At 42.0% G+C, this 24,435-nt stretch overlaps 1 protein-coding gene across 3 annotated transcripts in view; it reads right to left on the reverse strand.

Annotated features, from left to right (window-relative positions):
• Nucleotides 1–24,435, reverse strand: part of Sec23b (SEC23 homolog B, COPII coat complex component) — a 43,674-nt gene that overhangs the window by 9,938 nt on the left and 9,301 nt on the right. For all 3 annotated transcript variants that reach the window (XM_036185234.1, XM_036185235.1, XM_036185236.1), the window contains exons 6-16: nucleotides 24,249–24,334; nucleotides 23,147–23,291; nucleotides 22,269–22,427; nucleotides 21,806–21,921; nucleotides 18,265–18,388; nucleotides 15,290–15,370; nucleotides 7,917–8,006; nucleotides 6,932–7,038; nucleotides 5,025–5,178; nucleotides 3,717–3,794; nucleotides 1,178–1,339 (exon numbers count right to left, since the gene is read on the reverse strand). In XM_036185234.1, coding sequence (XP_036041127.1) covers nucleotides 1,178–1,339; nucleotides 3,717–3,794; nucleotides 5,025–5,178; nucleotides 6,932–7,038; nucleotides 7,917–8,006; nucleotides 15,290–15,370; nucleotides 18,265–18,388; nucleotides 21,806–21,921; nucleotides 22,269–22,427; nucleotides 23,147–23,291; nucleotides 24,249–24,334 — 1,302 coding nt within the window. The remainder of the gene's footprint in view (nucleotides 1–1,177; nucleotides 1,340–3,716; nucleotides 3,795–5,024; nucleotides 5,179–6,931; nucleotides 7,039–7,916; nucleotides 8,007–15,289; nucleotides 15,371–18,264; nucleotides 18,389–21,805; nucleotides 21,922–22,268; nucleotides 22,428–23,146; nucleotides 23,292–24,248; nucleotides 24,335–24,435) is intronic.

Genomic DNA, 24,435 nt, shown 5'->3' on the forward strand with positions numbered 1-24,435 from the left:
AACATGCAGGCAGAATACTGTATACATAATGAAACACACACACACACACACACACACACACACACACACACACACACACACACACACACACACGGCATACATAATAAAATAAATCTTTTAAAAAAAAGAGTGCCTGTATGAAAAACAGAATTTAACGTAAGTTTTCAAAGTTTACCACAAAATATATTTCATTATGAATTTTCATTTCAATAATAAAAGTAACTTAGACTCATTTTAGAAAATCTGTAGTTGAAAACAAGAAATACTGGTATCTTGGCTTACTTCAACATTGTTCTTTATTTTTAGAGGCTTTTAGTATATGTAACTTAGAATTTATTTTGTTATCCCTTTTCAGTGTAAAATCTTTCTTGGTTTTATTTGCAAGTTGGGCAACATTCCACTCCACAGAGTCTTTAAGGCGTTTCTGCTTTGGTCCACTCACCTCTCCAACAGCACCGAGCGGAGCCCACTAGAGCCTGGGCGATCTGCCACTGTATGCCAGTGGTTCGCTTCCAAGCATCTTTGCACTTCTCCCTTTACACTATTTGTCTCCACTCCTGCGCTGTCTCATGATGGTTTTAAGGCTGTGGCATTTTTCAGCCTGTTTTCCATAGGCATTCTTAACTATACTAAATAATTTCTACTGGATTTTTTTCCTTCCTTACCATGTAACAGTTTTACATTTTACTATAAGTTATGTGACTATTTCTTAGAATACTTAACTATTTTCCTTCTACTGAGTACTTGGATTGCCCTGATTCCTCTTTTTTTTCAGTGCCAGAACCAGGTCCTCATGCATTCAAGGCAAGCTCTCTACTAGCCCCAAATTCTCTTGTAGTTGTTCATTTTCTTGTTTCTTTGCATAAAACCTTTTCTATTTTCATACTCATATTTATTTTAGATACTTTACAAGGGCTGGAATTCCTGGGCAAAGAACGTGAACTAATTACATTGTGGGGGGTGTTTTTTCCTCAATTTATTTCTGCTTTCCACACCAAAAACAGCTTTAGGATATCTTCTGACTTTTCCTATGTTTTTTAATACTTAGAAACAATATAAAGTTACTGTAAACTCAAGATTTTACAGTTCTGCTCTAAGACTATATTTGGTAAAGGAAAACAAGACCCCTTGTGATTAAGCCATCCACTCTCAGAAAAGCATGTCTGTCCGACCTTACCTCTGGTGGTCCATGGAAGGAGTAAGAGTAGAGAATGGGCTGGATCATGATGAGGGACTGAGTCAGATCCTGCCTGGCAAAATGGTGTCTATAATAGGATGACTCATCAGGACTGTTGTTAAACACTTGAAGAAATGGAGATCTTCTCAGATGGAACATGAACTGCAATCACAAAAGAAAGACAAAAGAATCCATCTGTGATGCTGGACATGCAGAGCCATCTACTCTGGATCTCGAAACCATGAAACCTGGACTCGGAGATAATTATCTGTGGGTTCAGAGACACAAAAGGGCAGTAGCAGGGCTGGTGGAAGAGGGAAGTGGGGAGCCTTTACCGGGTATACAATTCCAGGTGGGTTTGCTTGCTTTATGACATGATGATATTATGTGTCCGGCCTCAAACCTGAGATGTTCCTGCCTCAAGTGCTGAAACTACAAGCATGCATCACATTTGGCTCAGTAAATATTTTTTAAAAAGAAAATTACAGCACTCTGGTACACAAGAATGTGAATGTGGGGACCAGAGAGATGGCTCAGCAGTTAAGAACACTGGCTACTCTTCCAGAGGACCCGGGTTCCATTCTCAGCACCCATAATGGCAGCTCACAACCATCTGTAATAGTTGCAGGGGATCAGACATACATGCAGGCAAAACACCAATGCACCAAAATAAAAATAAATAAATCATAAAAAAGAATGTAAATGTATTTAATAGCACACGATTATATATTTCAAAGGGGTTACGATGATAAACTTGAGGCTAGAGAGTTGCTGCTCCTGCAGAGGATCTGAGTTCTTGGATTTGAACCCAGAGCTTGCTGATAGGCTACCCTAGTTAGCCAGCATGCCCTGGAGACCCCATCACTGACTCCTGAGCACTGGGATTATAATTAGCCACCACACCTACCCAGCTTTTACCTAGGGATCTCTTTAGGCCCCAAGATGATAATGTTGTCTTTTTTTTTTTTGAACCACAATTTTAAAAATATCTTACAACAGCTGCTGTAAGTGTCACTTTTAGGTATTTTTGGTTTTTTGTTTTGTTTTTTAAAGACAAGGATCATGTAGCCTGGGCTAACCTTGAACTCCTAATCTTCCTTCCTCCACTTCCCAAATGTTAAGATTATAGGTGTGTGGAATTATGCCCAGGTAAGATTTGTTTTTCTAATGACTTGGTCTTTTTTTAGTGTTTGTTTGGTTGTTTGTTATTCTATTTTGTTTTATTTTACATGTATGGGTGTTGGCTTTCATTTATGTCCACGCACTATGTGCATGCAGTCCCCAAGGAGGCAAGAAGACAGATCCCCTGGAACTGGAGTTATAGATGGTTGTTAGTTGCCATATAGGTGCTGGGAATTGAACCTGTATCCTCTAGAAGAGCAATCAGTGGTCTTAACTGCTCAGCCATCTCTTTGACCCCTTAAAGATTATTTTACTTTTAATTATGGGGGCAGAGACATGTGTATGTGAGTTTAGGTGTCCAGAGTCCCAAAGTGTCAGATCTCCTGGAGCTGGAGTTATCTGTAATTGTGAGCCACCTGACATAGGTGCTGAGAACTGAACTAGCCCTTCCAGATGAGATTTCTAAAATTCACTTTATTTTTATTTTACGTATGTGTGCCTGTGTGTTTGTATGGCACATGTGGGTGCCCAGGAATGCCACAGAAGGAGTTGGGTCTTTGGAATTAGAGCCACAAGCAGTTGTGAGCCACCTGATGTAGGTACTGGGAACCCAACTTAGGTCCCCTAAAGGCGGCAACCACTCTTAGTCTAAGCCATTTGTCCAGCCCCCACCTAAAATTATTTTGTTTTGTTTTTTAAAGAACTCCTACATGACAGAGCACAGTAAGGAAACACCAGCTAATAAGGCTTTTATGACTTCATCTACAGAGCATTCTAAAGTAGTGGACTCTCTTACACTGCTCAACCCTCAAAACCTCAAATGTGCTTTCCCCGCTGGGCTTATTTTCTTTGAGAACATATATTCGTTCTCTTGAGTAAGTCGCTCGAGAGTGCATGGCCTCTCTAGCTCAGGGACCCTAGAGGGTGGAGGCTTTGGTGGCATCCTGTAGATCTTGGTGGTGGATACAACCAGAGGAGCGTCAGATCTGTCTGCTTTCACACTGGCTTTTCAAGGAGAGTCCTCTGCCAGTAAGGATTTCACAGCTTGAGAGAGACTTCAAATCACTGCTTCAGGCCAACTCCTCCCTTCTACAGATGAGAAAGCAAGGACTCACAGAGGTCTCCTCTAGGAGCAGCAGCAGGGCCAGTGCTGACACTCCACCCACCACTACCCATCCTCACCTGCTCAGACACAGGCACCTGAGAGCCCCAGGACCCCAGCACTGGCTGCTTACATGTACAAAGCACTGTCCAAGTGCTATACACTTGGTAGGCTTCAACAGTGGTTCAATAAAGGTGGGATAGCCTGCTATTATAGTTAGTCTCAATTTAAAAGTCTTCCTTTGCCTCAAGCACAGAAAAGTTCAGTTCTAACAATTCATTCTTCTATAATTATCTTTAAAAGCATATTTCTTACCTGAGGATACAGAGAAAAAGAGTCTGACAATCTGAAAGATGTGGGGTCTTCTTTGTTATACTGCCCAAACTTCTGACACTGTTGAAAGAAAATAGGGGAAAAAAAGAGAGAGAGAGAGTCTAAGTTAGTGTCACCTGGAAAAGTCCCAGACCAAAGAACTGCGTATGTGCTACTTCTCATGAATTCTAGGTCAGCATCTCTCAGGCATAAAGGGCAGACAAAGCACCAGGTTTTATTAAAACACAGACCCTGATGACTAGAGAGTTCAGTGGTAGAACACTTACTTAGCATGCTCAAGGCCCTGAATTCATCCCCAGGATTTGAAGATGGTAGAAAGGGGTCACTCTGGGGGAGAGTGGGAGATTCTAAATCTCAAACCAACAGGAGGCAATGCTGGCCTACAGACCACCCTAATCACACATGTGTTCAGCAAGCTCTCGGAGGTACCTCTCCATATGAAAACCCTGAGAAACCATGAAAACTAGCAATTACAGATCAACCTTGCTGTTCTCTGCTATTACAACTCAATTTTCTTCCTCCTTTCAATGGTAGGTTTCTGAATCAGAATGTATTCCTGCTTTATTGATTGATTGATTGATTGATTGATTGAGTTATTTAGTTAGTCAGCTAGCTAGTTATTTATGCTTTTTGAGACAGGGTCATATTAGCCTAAAGGCAAGGTGATTCTGCCTTCCAAGTGCTGAGATTATAGTCATGCATCACCATGTACAGCCTTGCCTTTATTTCTGATCAAACATCCCTCCAGACACTAGAGACTAGGCCCGGGGTATTCAGAAAACCCTATTTCTAACAATTAGCTTTCTCCTGTCAAAGCGGATGGCCTTTCCCAGTCCTCATCTTCTGTAGCTTCCTAGCAGTATTAGCCTCACGGCTTTCCAAACTCCTTAAACTATCTCCTGAAGCCAGTATGGTGGCTCAGCAGGGACATGTACTTGGCACCAATTCTGACAAACTGAGTTCTGATCCCTGGAATCCCTATGGTGGACAATGAGAACCAACTTCCACAGATCATCCTCTGACCTCCACTTGTACACCATGGCGCGACACACAGATACACAGACACACAGACACACACACACACACACACACACACACACACACACATACACACACACACACATAATAAATAAATAAAAACAGATAAATAGATAAATAAATAAATAAATGAATGATTAAATAAATAAATGGTTTTAAAAATTAAAAAATAATAGGCTTGAGTGGGAATTTTCTTTTCTCAAAGGTGGAAGAGACAGAGCACTAAACTCAATGCCATTGTTCCCCGTTTACCAGTCGTATGAGTTGCCGATCCAGCCACCGGAGCACATCAGGTCCCTCCTCGGACTCTGCCCGGAACACGCCAAGCCGCGCCATCAAGACTGCTGCAGCCTCCTGGTCAAATGCTGCTTCTATGTGCCTCAGCTGACTCTGTGCATCTGCCCAACTGACAAGCCAGAGTTAGTGCTGCACTTCTGTCAGGAGCTACCACAGGCTAAACCTCTGCTCAGGTGAGCCCAGATCCCGTTCCTTTGTCCAAGACAAGGTGGCACTACATTTTCATAAGGAAGTTTGACCATCATTTTAGTCCCCCTCAGGTGCTGTCTGAAAGCTAGAAGCACAAACGAAAAACTTCCCCACAATCCAGCAGACACAACAGTAGACACCCAAAAGCTAAGTCTGAATCCAATGCCCCTTTCTCTAGGCCAATCTTTATAAAAATCTAAGTGTTCACAACTTTAAAAACTACTTCTCATTGTCACCTCCTTGGAAAAATGAATTAAGAACATGTTTCAGAGTTTTTCAGAAGAAATAGCATGAAATACTCGACTCATTGATGAATGGAGAATACAAATGAAAATGAGATATTATTGTTTACATTTAAGTATCCACTACTAATAAGGTAGTGGGATACTCTCCTTACCATACGAAGGAAAACATATCAGCCTCTGAGGATAGTAGGTTTGCAATATATAAAATTTCAACCTATGAAATGTCCGACAAGAAATATCCTTGGGGCCAAGGCTGTAGCTCAGAGGTAAAGTGAAAGAGTATGAGAGAGGACCTGGGTTCAATCCCCAGTCATGTGGAGCATAACATCACCAAAACCATTTCAAAAAGGAGAAGAAAAATACTAGAATGTGTGAATCCCTAAAAAACACATACAAAAGCAGCACTGCTGGAGAAGCACATGAAGTCCCTTTAACAAAGGCAGCATCCCTTGCAACCTACGCAATAGTGTGTGAGCATTAATATAAATGAGATGCAAACCAAATAAACACACACAGAGATGTAAGTACTCAGACATGAGAAATAAGTTGCTGTACATACATGGTATACAGGAGCACAGAAATGGGGTGTGCGGTTAAATTTACATAGACTTAACTCTGGGAAGGGTAAGTAAAGATACTCGTAAGTAAATAGTTCTTTCTCAGTATCCACTGGGGACTCATTCCAGGACACACTTCCTCAGATATCAAAATTCATGGATGCTCAAGCCACTGATATAAATGGCATAGTACACCTGAGCATTGTGGTAATCCCAGCACTCAGGAGGCAGAGACAGCAGATCTATGTGAGTTCAAGGCCAGTATAGTCTACACAGTAACTTTACGTCAGCTAGGGCTACATAGTGAGATCCTATCTCAATAAATAAATAAGTAATTGTAAATAAAATGTCATGGTATTAGTAACATCTAAATACATTCTCCTACATACACTCACTCATCTCTGTTACCACTGACAATGTAAATACTATACAAACAGCTGTTAAACTGTAATGCTTATGGAATAATAATTTTTTTAAAAGTCCGTACATGTTCAATACAGATGTAAGGTTAAAAAATATTTTCCATTCCAGTTTGGCTAAATTTATGAATGTGAAACTGAGGGATACTGAGGACTAACTGCACTTATGTTCTGTTTACATCTTTAACAGGAAGCATGACTTACTTACCTAGCAAATAAAATATGAAAGATAATTTTTAATAAACTATATTTCTACTGAAAGCTGATTCTTCTAGGTAAGTGTGTAAAAGTTCAATTGGGTTAGCCAAGAATGGCTGATCAGTGGCTGATCAATGAGTCAGTGAGGAGCTGGGAGAACCATCTAAGAGAATCAAAAAGATAAACTCAAAGAAGTTAACTCTCACAGGAAAATCATCAGCCCTGGCTCAAGAGGAAGGAAACAAGATGCTCACTTGCGGGCAATCGTGGTCACTCGGATGCGCTTCTGAGTGCTGGAATGCTGATACTGTGTGACAAACTGGATGGCACCTCTGCCTCCCTGGGGAATTGGGGCATTGTGCTGTGGGGTGGGAGACCACATCTGGTTACTGTCAAAGACATGACTTAAACACAGCCCTTCTAAAGCACTCAGGTTGGGTTCTTGGTACATTTCAATGGTACACTTAAAACCTGCATGGGATCATTGTATATTAACTCTTATCTAAAAGGTAGAAGTGAGGAGGAGGAGGAGGAGGAGGAGGAACATTAGTACATTCACAGGAATTGGGGCTGGATGTGTGGCTCATGCAAGAGGCCCTGGGCTCAGTCTTCAGGAACAGAAGGAATAACAACGGATCCAATTAATGATATTGGAGCCAAACTATTTAGAGGTGAGAACCGCTGGTGACTGCAAGTTACTCTGAACTACACCAAGCCAGCCAGGTGTGGTGACACACTCCTGCACTCCCAGCATTTTGAATACGGAAGCAGAAGGATCAGCAGGCCCAGGCCACCCAGGCCTCTAAGATACCTTGTCTCATCTCCCCTCTACCCACGAAAGCATCAAAAATAAAACAGAGCAACAGATATTTAACTTTAACAATGCGACTGTAGGAAAATGTTGATTACAGAATCTAGCTAGTGGTTTTGCAGGTGTTGCATGCACAAGTCTTTGTAATTCTTCATAACAAAATATTGGGGAAAGACTGACACCCTCAAAAATTCATGAGTACTGTTAAGATGGCTGGGGAAAGCCAGTACTCATCTCAGGGCCTTGTCAGCTCGACAATAAAGGGACAAAGTAATTTGTTGTTTGATTCTTACTAAATGCTGGAGGGAATTTAAAAAGAGTACACCAGATTAACGTAACATCTAATATGATACCAAAGTATTATCAGGATGGAGAGTACCTTCTAATAAATCAGAAGATATTATAACGTGAAAGAAACTGACGCCCACCTGATTGACAACTTCAAAGTAGATGCCAAGAGTAGATGTGGGATCCAGGCCACAGATCTTCCACTGACTTGTGCCACCAACACCCAGCTCCTAGAGATGAGAAGTGGGATTCCAAACAGATATATACAAAAATGAACCCCAAAGAAAACCACTGGTGAAAAGCAGCACATGAGCAGGGTAGGTCACTTACAACATTTACTTAAGCTGAAACTTTAAATTCCAGTGAAAATGTCTAGGAAATGTGTAATTACGGCCCAGTCAGGATCTTAATGTTTATATTTACAGCACTTTTAAATTAGGTGGTTTTTTTTCCTTTTCCTTTTTTTGATTTATTATATTTGTGTTTTAATTTTACACATCAGACATGGATTCCCCTGTCCTCCCCCATCCTGGCCCTGACTCCACCTTCCCCCCAGCCCCTCCCCTCCATTCCCATCTCCTCCAGGGCCAAGACTCCCCTGGGGATTCATTTAAACCTGGTGGATTCAGTACAGGCAGGTCCAGTCCCCTCCTTCCAGGCTGAGCAAAGTGTCCCTGTGTAAGGCCAAGGTTCCAAACAGCCAGCTCCCACTGCCTGGGTGCCTCCCAAACAGTTCAAGCTATTCAATTGTCTCACTTATCCAGAGGGCCTGCTCCAGCTGGGGGCTCCACAGCCTTTGGTTCATAATTCATGTGCTTCCATTTGTTTGACTATTTGTCCCTGTGCTTTTCCAATCTTGGTCTCAACAATTCACACTCTTACAGTCCCTCCTCTTTCTTGACAATTGGACTTCTGGAAGTCCACCTGGGGCCTGGCCGAGGATCTCTGCCTCCACTTCCATCAGTTATTGGATGAGAGTTCCAGCACGACCGTTAGGGTGTTTGGCCATCTGATCACCAGACTAGGTCAGATCAGGCCTTCTCGCGATCACTGCCAGCAGTCTACAGAGGATGTATCATTGTGGATTTCTGGGGACCTCTCCAGCATACCTAAACATAATAAAGGCAATCTACAGCAAGCCAACAGCCAACATAAAATTAAACGGAGAAAAACTCAAAGCAATACCACTAAAATGAGGAACAAGGCAAGGCTGTCCCCTCCCCCCATACTTATTCAATATAGTACTTGAAGTTCTAGCCAGAGCAATAAGACAACATAAGGAGATTAAGGGGATACAAATTGGAAAGGAAGAAGTCAAGCTTTCCCTATTTGCAGATGACATGATAGTATACATGAGTGACCCCAAAAATTCAACCAAGGAACTGATACAGCTTATAAACACCTTCAGCAACATAGCAGGATACAAGATCAACTCAAAAAAATCAGTAGCCCTCCTATATACAATAGACAAACAGGCTGAGAAGGAAATCAGAGATACATCACACTTTACAATAGCCACAAATGATACATAAAATACCTTGTGGTTACTCTAACTAAGCATGTGAAGGACCTATATGACAAGAACTTTAAGTCCCTGAAAAAAGAAATTGAAGATGTCAGAAAATGGAAAGATCTCCCATGCTCATGGATAGGCAGGATTAACATAGTAAAAATGGTGATCTTACCAAAAGCAATCTACAGATTCAACGCAATCCCCATCAAATTACCAACACAATTCTTCACAGATCTGGAAAGAATAATACTCAACTTCATATAGAAAAACAAAAAACCCAGGATAGCCAAAAGAATCCTGTACAATAAAACAACCTCTGGAGGCAGAATGATCCCCGACCTCAAGCTCTGCTACTGTAATAAAAACAGCTTGGTACTGGCATAAAAACCAACATGTGGACCAATGGAATCGAATTGAAGACCCTGACATTAACCCACACACCTATGAACATATAATTTTTGACAAAGAAGCCAAAAATGTACAATGGAAAAAAGAAAGCATCTTCAACAAATGGTGCTGGCATAAGTGGATGTCAATGTGTAGAAGGCTGCAAATAGATCCATATCTGTCCCCGTGCATAAAACTTAATTCCAAGTGGATCAAAGACCTCAACATACTCTGAACCTGACAGAAAAGAAAGTAGGAAGTAGTCTTGAACACATTGGCACCGGAGATCACTTTCTAAATATAACACCAGTAGCACAGACACTGAGAGAAACAATCAATCAATGGGACCTGTTGAAACTGAGCAGCTTTTGTAGAGCAAAGGACATGGTCAACAAGACAAAGTGACAGCCTACAGAATGGGAAAAGTTTTGTTTTTTTTTTAGGATTTAATTATTTATTATGTATACAGAAGAAGGCGCAAGATCTCATTACAGATGGTTGTGAGCCACCATGTGGTTGCTGGGAATTGAACTCAGGTCCTCGGTTGGGGATTTAGCTCAGTGGTAGAGCACTTGTCTAGCAAGCACAAGGCCCTGGGTTCAATCCTCAGCTCCAAAAAAAAAAAAAACAACTGAACTCAGGACCTCCAGAAGAGCAGTTGGTGCTTCTAACCTCTGAGCTATCTCTCCAGCCCAAATTAAGTTTTTATATTGACACTCTAAATTATTTTAATGTGGCATACATATAACATATATATAGTATATTAATACTAAAGTCAACAAAGAATCATATCAAGGTTGATGGAATACAGAGGAAGAATAATTTATTGGTTTGAAAATTGCATGTGCTTTTTGCATCATTATTAGAATAAGAAATAGTGAGCTGTAAATCACCCAGAAAATACATGTAACAGACAAAGCTTTATCAGACTTTAGTGCTGTGGGTTGTCTTTCTCTACCATGAACATGTGTTGCTCCCATTGGTTAATAAATAAAGCTGCTTTGGCCTATGGCAAGATAGAATAGAGCCATGCAGAAAGTTTAAGCCAAGACACAGGGAGAAGAGAGCAGAGTCTGGGAGATGCCAGCAAACCACCCCAGAAGCAAGACATGAAAGTACTGGTAAGTCACTGGCCATGTGGTGATAAACAGATGAATAGAAATGGGTTACTTTAAGATGTAAGAACTAGCTAGTAATAAGCCTGAGCCATAGACCAAACAGTTTGTAATTAATATTAAGCCTCTGACTGGTTATTCAGGAACAGGAGGGCAGGAGAGATTCATCCATCTACACTCTAGGTTTATCTTTAAACCTAACTTCCATTTCACTCAAGTATAGGGAGGAGAGTAACAGCTTAAACACCACTGTGTGGAAGCAGACACACCAACACTGTAGATTACTCTAGAGAAGACACTAGACAGGGCCTTCAACACATCGGTGTCACAGAAACAGAAAGAATAAGCCAAAAGATGAGGCCTAGTCTAGGGTTTCAAAAGCTAAGGAAAGGATATGTACTGAAAGGAATGCCGGTGGGACTGGCAACAGCCACAGGGGCCGTCAGGAAGAAACTGGGGAAAGAATGCAGACTAAATGTCATTCTGCGAGATTACTGTTCATTTTCTCACACTTGACAATGAGAAAATGGTAAAACACCCTCATTTTTAGAATATGCACATTGTATTACTTAAGAACCAAGTGTCATGATGTCTGAAAATTATTTTCAAAGGTTCTATAAATAGTGATGGTAAAGAAAATGCACCAGGAGATCGTAATTCTACAGGGAGGGCAACTGTGGCACCAACAGCCGTGGCATTCCAACACCACCTTGGGTGCTAAAGGAAGCATATTCCTCCTCAGACCACCACATGCTTGAAGGGATGCTTTCCTTTTCTTGCATGCTCAACCAACTCCCAACCAAAACTTACAATGCTGAATTCGACTGGAAAGCTAATCAGTGTTTTCCAACTTTTTAAACTATCTTTTTAAACTACTCCAGGAAGCTTCAACAGGGAGACTTTAAAGCTCACAGATGGAGCAGGCTTCCAAAGCCCTTCCAAAAAAACAGGGGTAATTAGATAATCTTCAGACGGGCTTTGGGGAAGAACTGCCTCATCCAAGGACTACAGTGATTTATACAAACAGTAACCCCCCCTGCCAAACTTGACAAAACATTCATTTATATAATCACTGTCAATGTCTGTTCTGACATAAACAGACAATTTGTATAGGGCTCCAGTGTGTACTTATCCAAAGTGCTTCATTTGACCAGCCTCATTTAATCCTAACATTCTTAAGCAGGTACTATTACTTTCCCATTTTCTAAAAACACTGAATTACAGAGCATTAAGAATTTTTCCAGGCTACTCCGCTACCAAGAAGTAGCTATGCACCCTAACTCCACAACAACTCTACAGCCCATCCTCCCACTGTGGATGACAAGAGAAAGACAGGACTGTGGAACAATACCCCCAGACTACCTCAGAGATTACAGTGATACACTTTTATGAAAACAGTTCTTGCATTCAGAAAGACTCAACTTTTGCCAGACCTCACAGCTAAATACACCTCTTGGTCACAGGCCATCCTACTGTGAATTCAGTCTGTTTAAATGTAACCTTAAAGATCAATGGACAAAAAAAAAAAAAATCAATGGAACAACCAACCTTACTTGGCTTGGATAGCCGAAGAATGAGCTTTTACAACCTAAGCTAATGCATTGCTTTAATCTTAAACTAAGTACTCCTCCATGCCCCTGACCCAGAGTAATGTATATATGTATGTATTAACATACATATTTGTAATCATTTGCTGAAAACACCCAATAGGCTGGAAACAACCTATACAATAAATATTTACCATACATGTTAGAAACAATATACAGACACTGCTGTGGATATCGCTCTGTGTAAATAGAATGCTGATAGTAGCCAGGCAGGAAGTATAGGCGAGACAAGCAAAAAAAGAGAATTCTGGGAACAAGAAGGTGGGGGGAGAGAGCTGCCAGCCGCCGCCATGACAAGTGAGATGTAAGGTACAGGTAAGCCATGAGCCACGTGGCAAGTTATAGATTAATAAAAATGGGTTAATTTAAGATAGGAAAAGTAGATAGCCTGCCATGGCCATAGAGTTTATAAGTAATATAAGCATCTGAGTGATTATTTTATATGTGGGTTGTGGGACCGCAGGGGCTTGGTGGCACCTGGAGAGAAGCTCTCCAGCTACAAATGGCGCCCAATGGCTCAGAGTTTCCACCTTAAACCTTATAATACTTAATAATCAATTCAAAATGGAACCTACTTTGAAAGACCAACAACTTGTTTAAAGTGTTTTACATTGGTATAGATTTTAGTTTATTGATACAAGTTTAAACTTAATTTTGTTATACTGTATATATATTTCTACTCTCATTTGAGGTATTATGTTTATGTAACTCATTTAGATTGTAATGAATAATTAAAAAATACAGATCAATTAGTCTTCTATGATAATCAAACATATTCATGTTAAGTTTTCTAGGTATACATAGATATATTTCAGATAGACAGGTAATCTTCAAACACTTCAAAGACCTACAGAATATGACATTTAAAATATTTTTAAAATATTTAGACTTTCTGGACAGTGAGACATGTCTGCTCCTGGCAGCACCAATTGATTTCAGAGAGGAGGATGGTCATCAAAAACACTCTATATAGAGTTTATCTTCACCTTGACAAAAACAGCCATTTGGAAAAGAAACTGTTCTTGCCTGGACTGCTTGATCGACTGGACATGCAGGACCCAAAGGAAGGTGACCATTAAACTTTGCTTGGCAAAATGGTCCTTCAGGTTCCTGCTTCACAAAGGAAACTGCCAGACATTCTACAGGACACTGAAAAAAGTGACTGAGAGACTCTAGACCTGTGGGCTGAAGACAGATGCCCCAACTTTACAAAAGAACTTTGGATGACTGTCCAGGCTGCCAGCTGTCTCTGTCTACTCTTGTAAGACTCCCAAAAGTTGCTTGCATCCTTCTCCCATTTCTCAGGTAATATTATATCTTTCTGAGGTCTTTGATGTAGTTGAAGCTAGATAGTTACAATTTTCCTTAGTTATGATAAAAGATAAGTTCAATATAAAAATCTTAGACTCATAAATATGATAGATAGGATATCTTCCTTAATATTGTAACTGTAATTTTTGCTTAATAATTGTTTTGTTATATGTATTTTTACTATGCAAAAGTTAAAACCTTCCTTAAAAAAAAAAAGAAAGAAAAGGGGAAGTGCTGTGGATATCGCTCTGTGTAAATAGAATGCTGATTGGTCAGTAGCCAGGCAGGAAGTATAGGCAGGACAAGCAAAAAAGAGAATTCTGGGAACAGGAAGATGGGGAGAGAGAGCTGCCAGCCGCTGCCACGACAAGCGAGATGTAAGGTACAGGTAAGCCACGAGCCACGTGGCAAGTTATAGATTAAGAGAAATGGGTTAATTTAAGATAGGAAAAGTAGATAACAAGAAGCCTGCCACGGCCATGCAGTTTATAAGTAATATAAGCGTCTGAGTGATTATTTTATATGTGGGTTGTGGGACTGCGGGGGCTTGGTGGCACCTGGAGAGAAGATCTCCAGCTACAGGACACAGCTTGTTTGTAGTACTGAGCACTTCTGGGTCAGTTGGGGTCAGTAAAATGACCTTTCCCTTTGTAAAACAGTTAGTGATTTCTGTAAAGAAGTCCTCATTACTTTCCAATGGGATCCTTTCTGTGTTCTTCAATAAATACAACAGAGACAGACAGACACAGGGACAGTGAGACACAAGACAGCATTCAGACAGACATAGACATATACTGCAGAGATTACAAATAGGCCAGTAACCACCAACTATAGACAGACAGAAGACACAGAATAGAGAAGTGGAAAATTCAAACTTGGGCTTCTTCTGGATCAAATTAATCACAGAGAATGTCTATGATTTCATTCCTTGATGCAACACTGATGCATTTTCATACCTCTGAGGTTATAATTAAAGCATGTAACCAATGCAGAAGAAACCTCATAAACCAGATGTTGTGCCTTTTCAGCTAAAGCACACTCCCAGCATGTGGGCCATCAGCAAAGCCATTTACCCCAAGGGATGACTGAACTTTGCTCTAATATATTAACAATGTATATCCATCTGTGTCATCCACTGTCTGACCAACTCAGGGTCCCTTGTAGTAAGTTCCTTATCAATTGAGTGAGACAAGGGTATCACCTTTAAGTTATGAGGCACACAGGTTATTCTGGAAGAATTCTGAATGTCTGCCTTTGCTGAAGGGAATGGCTTTGTTCTCAGTGGGACAGCATCCATACATCAGATGTAGTCAGAGGAACCTAAGATGTAGCTCCTCTGGGTCAGCTTCAACCCTGAGCAAGGGTTAACTTAACCTCTCTGATTCCACATTTCCTTTTCTTGTCTTTCAGACAGACTGATGGACAGAAAGACAGATGACACTACCTCTTGGGGTTGTCATGAATGAGGATTAGAGCTCTCACACAGGTACACCTCACAGGTGACACAAAGCAAGCTCATCAGTGTGTGACTCAGCTATTGAGTTTACTCCAAGGCAAGTGAGGGTGATGATTTTCCTTACGTTTTCTGACACACATGGTCCTTTCACATTCAGAGTTACACATGGACCAATAGCTCCTGCGATCTTCAGTTCCCGAGAGGTCTAAAACAAATTACACAGTAAGTTAAGAGCCAATCAATCTGCTGTCACCATGATCACAATAACAGCTTAGAGAAAATTCCCACAGAGAAAATCCGCTAATGAATTACACTATCCAAATGCCCACTCCAGCTTTTCCAGAAACACTAGGTATTGATCAAATTTCAACAAAATTCACCTTGGAAAACACATTAAAAAAAAAAAATAATAAAATAAAGAGGTGTATGCCAGGCGATGGTGGCACACACCTGTGATCCCAGCACTCGGGAGGCAGAGGCAGGTGGATCTCTGTGAGTTCGAGGCCAGCCTGGTCTACAAAGCGAGTTCCAGGACGGCCTCCAAAGCTACAGAGAAACCCTGTCTTGGGGGAAAAAAAAAAAAAAAACCAGGTGTAGTGGTACAGTAGTAATATTCAGCAGGCTAAGGCAAAAGATCGTGAGTTCAAGGCCAGCTTCACTATACAGCAAATTTGTGACCAGCTTGAATTCATGAGACTGTCTCAAAAATCAAAACAAAAAGGCACAGTAGAAACAAAAACAAACAAACAAAAAGTAGCTGAGTATGGTATCCCATGCCTTTAATCCCAGCACTCAGAGGCAGAAGCAGGGAGATCTCTGTGAGTTTGAGGCCAGCCTGGACTACAAATCAAATTTCAGGATAGCCCAGCCAGGGCTGTTACACAGAGAAACCCTGTCTCAAAAAACAAAGGAACAAAGACACAGTACGGTATCGTTTTCACACCATTCATTTGTTTGAAGCAGGATCCCTAAGAAGTAACTGAGATTAACCTGGAAATCCCTAGATAGCTCAAGTGCGCACATGTTCACAATCCTCCTGCCTCTGCCTAAGTGCTGGGATACAGGGATGCACCACCGCTCCTGGCCAGGGGAGATTTTCAACTCTTAATTCACTTTTGAACCTTTGAAACTATTATACTCATCAAAGACAACAATTCTACCAAATATACTACATTCTTTTCCAAACACCATGTATATTCATACTTAATTACGTATTTCTAATCAGTAAAAATATTTTTAAAATATTTAATTCACAAATAAGACCAATGGATATGTCCTCTCTCCACCCCATTGCCCTCCCCCCTTTATTTTGTGAGACAGGGCCTCTATATATAGTCCTGGCTGTTCCAGAACTCACTACACAGACCAGCCTGGCCTCAACTTCACAGATTCTCCTGCCTCTGGATTTTTTTTTTTTTAAAACAAAGTTTCGGGTTTTTTTTGTTTTTTTATTTAGTTTACATACATTGGTGTGAACGTGTCAGATCCCCTAGAACTAGAGTTACAGACAGTCATGAGCTGCCGTGTGGGTGTTGAGAATTGAAGCCAGGTCCTCTGGAAGAACAGCCCATGCTCTTAACCATTGAGCCATCTCTCCAACCCCAACAAATGGAGATTTTTAAGACTGAACTCACTTTATTGAAGTGAATTCAGATTTACACAATAAGGTGAATCCCATCCATTCCTTTTTGTTTGGGGGTGGGCAAGGTTTTGAGAAAGGGTTTCTCTGTGTAGTCCTGGCTATCCTGGAACTTGCTCTATAAACCAGGCTGGCCTCGAACTCAAAGATCTGCCTGCCTCTGACTCCCGAGTGCTGAGATTAAAGGCCTATGCTCAGTCGATTCCTCTTTATCTAAAAAACAAAACACCCTCAAGCACACATACACTTTTACACGGATGCTGGGGTACAAACCCAAGTTCTCACACCTAAACAACAGACACTTGGTCCACTGTGCTGTCTTCTATCCCTTTCTTTCTTACTTACCTCCAACTCTGCTAAATAAACAATCGAACAAACCCCTCAAACATTTAAAAATGCTGTTTAAAGGTTATCCTAGATAGTGTAATGCTTTCCTCTAATTCTAATCACAGTTTCCAAGGGTCTCTTTCAATGGTTTCTCAAGGACTTAAGAGTCAGCTGTCTAGGACTATGATTTCCTATAAAGAATTACAGACTTCAACTCATGATGCTCTTAGAACACCTGGGTTCTTCTTAACATAAACCCTACTCTGTGCTGTTGCAGAATATTTGTTTACACTGTGTGAAGATGTGTCACTGTGATTGGTTTAAGAAAGGGCTGAATGGTCAATAGCCAGGCAGGAGAGAATAGGCGGAACTACTCGGGAGAGAGAGGACTCTGGCGACATACAGCACAGAGGAGAGGAAACCCGGTAACCTGAGCCATGCAGCAGAACATAGACTGGAAAATATGGGTTAATTTAAGTTACAAGAGCTATTTGAGAAAAAGCCCAAGCTAAGGCCAAGTTTTCATAATCAATAATAAGTCTCCATGTCATTATTTGTGAGCTGGTGGCCCACAGAAAAGTCTGACTACACTGTGCAATGCAGTGACTCACACCAATGGCTGGGTGGATACTGACCATGTGTGACTGCCTGTCCCCAACCCCGCTAACTCTATCCTAAAGTGGAATGGAGCAGAGTGGAGCAGGGCCTGAGCGGAACAAGGAACTTTCTGTTTAGAACTTTAATAAATACATAGGTCATCCTTGAAAAGAAAAGGACCATGGTAGACAATATAGACATCTTGTTGGATCCTTTTAAGTGTTCTTTAAAGCTTCTATCTATGGGCTGAGGCTGCCAGTGTCCACACTGAACCAGTCACAACACTAATCCCAGTAGAGTTTCAAAAGTCTGTAATATGGTTGGGTACAGTAGAGCACACAGGAGCAAGAGACAGGTGAATCTTTGTGAGTTTGAGGCCAGGCTGGTCTGTATGGCAAGTTCCAGGCAAGCTGAGGGTACAGTGAGACCCTGCCTCAAATAAATCATAAATAAGTAAATGTTTATCATGAATATATGAAAATATAAACTAATTATATAAGATAATTTAAAATAAAACTTTCCTAAAAGCCTTGTACCTTTACATCCAATGTAGCACCAAACGCCATTCTGAAATCTCCATTGAAGTCTTTACTAAAAATTCTTTGGAATGTCTGCTTGAAAAGAGAAGTGTTGAAAGAGTCTCCCATCACCATGTGGCCTCTAGCGGAGAAAGAGAGAAAGTTCACACTTAAGAGGACTACAAACCATTTGGTTGTTCGCTTAGGACTCACAAATGGTAATTAACACACACACAAAGAAAACCATGTCCACACACGTGCTACTGACTAACTTAAATGAAAAATACCAAGTTCAGTTGGTACTTAGGAAAGAAACTACCTCAGAAACATTAAACAAAGAATCCTTAAAACAGTTCTAGGGGGCTGGGAAGGTGGCTCAGTGCGTAAGGGTACCGCTAAGTCTGATAACTTCAGTTCGCTCAATTCCAGGACCCACAAGGTAGAGGAAGGGAACCAACTCCCACAGAAGGCCCTCAGATGTCCATACAAGTGCCACAACATGTGTGCGTCCACAGACACACACACACAAACATATACCAAAAAAGAAAGTGTAAAAATATTCTAAAAGACTTTGAGATGCTGACCAATCTTCAGAGACGGTGAAATCTCAGTGACTGTACTCACAGAAGCAAAAGGAAACAAGCAGGGAGTCCACACAGGTCTGCAGTGTCACTGACTGCACCGTGCTGCATTCTCGGAGTCGGCACTGCACTGCATTTGTGTAAAGTGCTACCCTGGGAGATGAAGAGTGTGGACAGACTGCTCTACACTTCCTTCACTCATAATTCCCATGAATTGATAATCGTTCCAATAAAAGGTTACTCCAGTGGTAGCATACTCCTATACTCCAGCACTCAGGAGACTGAAGCAGGATTATAAGCTTGAGGTCACCCAGGGCTACACAGTAAGACCTTAAACAAACAAATAGTACCCTACAATCAACAAACTGTCAGTTCAAAAGAATTATTGATGCTCTGCCCGACCCTCCTTCCGTCCCTCCCCCTCTCTCTCTCCCTCCCTCTCTCTCACACACACATGCAGTTATGCACATACATGGCTGCGGACAGTAAACATGTTTGGAGTTTCTCTCTCTCTCTCTCTCTCTCTCTCTCTCTCTCTCTCTCTCTCTCTCTCTCTCTCTCTCATTATTCTCCACCTAAATCGTTTTGAGCACTTCCCAGCATTCCCTCCTTCCCCTTCGGGTATCTCCAGGTCCTCAAGTGCATGTGGCCCCTTTAAACTGAATGCTCAAAGGGAATAGCACATCATCTCAGCAGGAGAACAAGCACTAAGGGAATCCCTGAGTTCCCTGGAAAACCGTCTACTACTCCTCTAGTCCAGCCTGGGCTCACCATGCCTTTGGCTGAGGTCTTCCTACTCAACCAGAATCTGGGCTTCTCTTTCTTGTTCTCAAGATTGTTTTGAAACTTCTTCTTCTTCTTCTTTTTTTTTTTTTGGGGGGGGGGGGAATATTACATGTTTCCATCTCTATGTATGTGTGTTTGTGCATTTATGTATAGGTGTACATACACCACGGAGAGGACAGAGGTCAGAGGACAACCTGCAGGAGTTGGTTGTTTCCTTCCACATATGAGTCTTGGGATTGAACTCAAGTCTCAGGCTTGGTGGCATGCAGGCACCTTTACCTGCTTAGCCATCTTGCCAGCACGTATGTTATCGGGTTTGTGGGGTTTTTTTGCAGGGAGGGAGGGAGTCCTTTTCTTTTTAAAGTCAACTTCTTGCTATACAGCCCAGGCTAGCTTTGAACTCAAGATCTTCCAGAGTGCCAAGTTTTAGAGATGTGCCTACCAGGTCCATCGAGAACTCAATTTATTACAATTGGTCCAAGAGGGACCTAATTCCACGTCTAACACATCTGTCCTACTCTCCAAAACTGGAGTCACTTGAACAGTGATTGGTTCAAGTGACTCAGATTCTACTTCCTATGTCCTCCCCTAAGAAGAACCACTAGGAGGTTGATTAGAAAAGCAGAAATCTGGACCAGGGAGATGGTAAACAGGTAAAGGTACTTGCCACCAAGTCTGACAACCTAAGTTCAATCCCTGGGTTCCACCCACTGGAAGAAGACAACTCCTGCAAAGTGTCCTCAGGCCTCCACATGTGTGCACTCACATGTGCACACATAAGAAACAAACAAACAAATAAATAAAATTTCTGGCCCCACCCATGGCTCTCTGTAGATGCTCCTCAAACTTTGCCATGTATTCCAGTCCATAGGATCTTGGGCAAATGTAGGTTCTGATTCAGCAAGAGGCTGCACTTCTAATGAGCTCCCAGAGAAACCAAGGCTGTGTGTGCTCAAACTCTGCTTCATGTCAGACTCACTGGAGGAAAATTTGGAAGAAACTTGATGCCTGAGCCGTGCCCCATGTTAATTATACCAGAGGACAAGACAAAGTAGCTTGTTTGGTTCCTTACTTTCTTTTTACTTGAGTCTTGGAAGTGCCCAAGTCGACACTAGAGTGTAGCTGAGCTTCAGATCAGGGCTTCACCTCAGTGCTTCTTGAGCTTTCATGAGCACCCAAATCTAGACAGCTGCTCTGTGGTGGTATTGTGTTCCCCCAAAATATTGTGCACCCTAATAAACTTACCTGGGGTCAGAGAACAGAACAGCCACTAGACATAGAGGCCAGAAAATGGTGGCAAACACACCTTTAATCCTAGCATCCAGATGGATCTCTGTGAGTTCAATGTCACACTGGAAACTGCCAGGCATGGTGACACATGCCTTTAATCCCAGGAAGTGATGGCAGAAAGCAGAAAGGTATATAAGGCATGAGGACCAAGAACTAGCTGGTTAAGCTTTTAGGCTTTTGAGCAGCAGTTCAGCTGAGATCCATTCTGGATGAGGACTGAGAGGCTTCCAGTCTGAGGAAACAGGATCAGCTGAGGAATTGGCAAGGTGAGGTGGCTGTAGCTTGTTCTGCTTCTCTGATTATCCAGCATTCACCCCAATACCTGGCACCAGGTTTGTTTTCATTAACAGACCTTTTAAAATTCCTGCTACACTGCTCCCCAAGATCTTTTGATTCAGAAGGTCTGAGGAAAGCCAAAGAACATTTCTAATCTGTTCCATGAGCCCTACAGTTCATAGTCCAGTTATCATTGCAAGCTGAGAATTCCCTCTCCGTTTTCAGCTGAGGACAGTACTGACTCGGTGTGTAACCGGCACTTGTCACAGAGTCTCTTAGCCAGGTCAAGTTTCTTCTAATTGTATGACACTCTGACACTCAGATGCTATTACTCACCTATCACAACAAAGTGCACAGCTGAATACTGGGGACTCCACACTAGCACTACACCTGGTCTTCAGAGTTTCCAAAGAAGAAACAGTTACTCTGATGGGGTTTGTTCCCAATGACACCCTGAGACCTCCTGCTAAGCACTGCTTCTTCCTCCATAGTCCCTACCTCCTTTCCAGCCAGTGAACCCAAAATTGAGTGACCTGAAAACTCCCTAGTTAGCCTCACTCACCCCTATGACTCCATCATCCATTTCTTCCCTCCACACAGTTCCTAGGTGTTCAATGTCAACATACCCTGTAAGATTCGGACAGCACTTCATCTCCAGAAGTCCAGTCTGATCAAGAGCACAGGCATAAATATCAATGCAGTGACCGTTTGTTGCAGTCCGATTAGCAAGCATCTCATAATGCTGTAAGTGAAAAAAGAAAACTGTCTTTAGGAAACAGAAGCTGAGTTCCCAAGGCATGCCTTAATACACCTAAGGATGTAATCAAAAATAGGAGCATGGAATTCACTGCCTATAAAACAGCCAAGGAAAATAAAAATACAGCTTTAGATTCAAAGCTCTTTGAACACTCAGGAATCATTCTCTCTAACCAGAGAAATAGATGGGGACAGTAAGTTAACAGGAGCCAAGATCTGGAAGAGTGTCACTATACACACACCTTCTGACTTCAGCAAAGTAGCCATCATTCACCCAGAGCAGTCCACACTACTGTGTTACTGCAGTTACAGCTGGACTCCAATGGCACCTACCTTGGTTGCCTTTTTCATGAACCGTGCATTATCTTTTTCAATGTCGTGCCAGGAGCGAATAGGAGTCTTCAGTTCATCTCCAACCACCATACCAGGTCCTTGGGTGGGAGGGCCTCCAGTGAACAGCATGATCCGGGCGCCAGTGTTGGGAAAAGTGCCCTAAAGAGAGAGTAAAGATCATGGCAGAAACATACAGTTCCACCTGAGTGTGGTTTCCATTTATGTATAAAATACTCCAAAGAAAACTCGTCACTTTCCTGCCTCCTCCCCTGCTCTAGTGGCACTGCAGAGTGACACACTGACACACACGACAGCGATTACTTCCTCCCAGCCAGATGGCTTGACACTTTTCTTACTTTAGTGAAAGCACTATCCACTGCTCCTGTTCCCTTCGTTCTTCATAAAAACGTTTTGGCATTTTCTAAATACTGAGGGCCTCCTCAGTGTGGACAACAATGACTAAAACACTTTCTGATACACAGACTGACTTAAGGCACAAGAAATTTTCTAAAAAGCTAACAAGAACAGCTTGCATGACATGAGAGGTGGCTGTACAAATCCTGAATTACTGTAGCGGGTAGCCATTCAGCTTTGCCCTGGAAGTTCCAACCCCCATTGTGGCTTCAGTAACTGTCACGCCTACAAGGCAGACCAAGAGAGGACCCTGAAGACCCGAGATCCGGATGTGCTGGCTCTCTTGGTTCCTGGACTCTGGACGCTGGAGGTAGACCGAGCAGAGTTTTCCAGAGAACACCGCCAGACTGCACCATGCCTTTCCTAGACCCTGTTACCTATCCCTTCACTTGTAAGTTACCCCACAAAATAAACCTCCCTTTTAACTATGTGGAGTGGCCTTAATAATTTAACCAATAAATTACCTCCAACAAGCCAACAGCAATGGACAAAGCAACGCCAGTGGACCGCAAAGGTCTCTTCCCCTGAGTGACTGGCCATGGGTCCCTCTGCAGCTCCCCGAGTAGATCTGTGAGGTTCATGTCAATCTTGTGAACGGGCTGCAGAAATCTGTAAGATTTCCAAAGGGCACATCAGTTGTGATTTAATAAGTACCTTGACCTTCAACCCTAGGTCAAGAGTTAACTGCTTTTCAAAACAATTATCCAACAGGAAAAACTCCAACTTTTCTCTTCAAAATTATCTCTATGAACACAAAAGCAATCCCAAGCAATTTTAATGTGAAATATACTATAAAATCTAATAATCACAAATTGATACATGTATCATTAAAAATCAAATTGAAAAGGAAAAAGTCAGTTGGATTAAATTTAAAGGATTAACTTTTAATCCTAGTAATAAATCTAGTGTGGATGTGGTTTGTTTAGGACTTTTTACCTCTATCATGCTGAAGCTTCTGTCTGCATGCCTCCTAAGCCTTAGAAGCTGTGTAGAGAGAAACACTCTGGTTTCCCACCAGAACGAAGGCTGTCTCCAGCACATCAGCACATCAGGAGATGTGTTGTACTGCAGTTGCTGGCTGCTAACCTGGCCTGAGGTAACCACAGGCTTTCAGTCAACTGAATGAAGTGAGTGCCTGCACATGGGTTCATTTGAAAGTACCCAAAAGTGGTTCTCAGCCGGGTAGTGGTGGTGCACGCCTTTAATCCCAGCACTTGGGAGGCGGAGCCAGGTGGATCTCTGTGAGTTCAAGGCCAGCCCGGTCTACAGAGTAAGATCCTGGACAGGCACCAAAACTACACAGGGAAACCCCATCCTGAAAAACCAAAAAAATAAAATAAAAAATAAAAAAAAAGAAGTGTTTTTTACTTTGTCAGCTTTACTTAAAGATCAAGGACAACAGCCATGTGCCAAAGAGGAGGGGACCAAGGGAACTGAATATCAACTATCAACTGGGCCTAGTCTTTAACTCCTAGAACTGTGGAACCACACGTCCCAGCATTGCTCTTCTTGCTCTCCTGAGCTGTCGGGCATGCCCACCACAGAACATGTAACGATCTCTCTCACCTGCTGGAAACAAAAGGCTGCTCCTGAGGTTGAGCAGGTCTCACTTGCTGCATGGGCATAGCTGACTTGGTCAGGCCCAGCATATCCTGAAAAGGAAAAACAGAAAGATCTAGTTGCCATTAACACTAAAAGGAAATAATAAGAATCATAGATCTGCCCTGGGTCCTGCTTCTGTACAAGGCACAAA

This window comes from Onychomys torridus, chromosome 4 (genome assembly GCF_903995425.1).
Source record: "Onychomys torridus chromosome 4, mOncTor1.1, whole genome shotgun sequence".
Taxonomy (NCBI): Eukaryota; Metazoa; Chordata; class Mammalia; order Rodentia; family Cricetidae; genus Onychomys; species Onychomys torridus.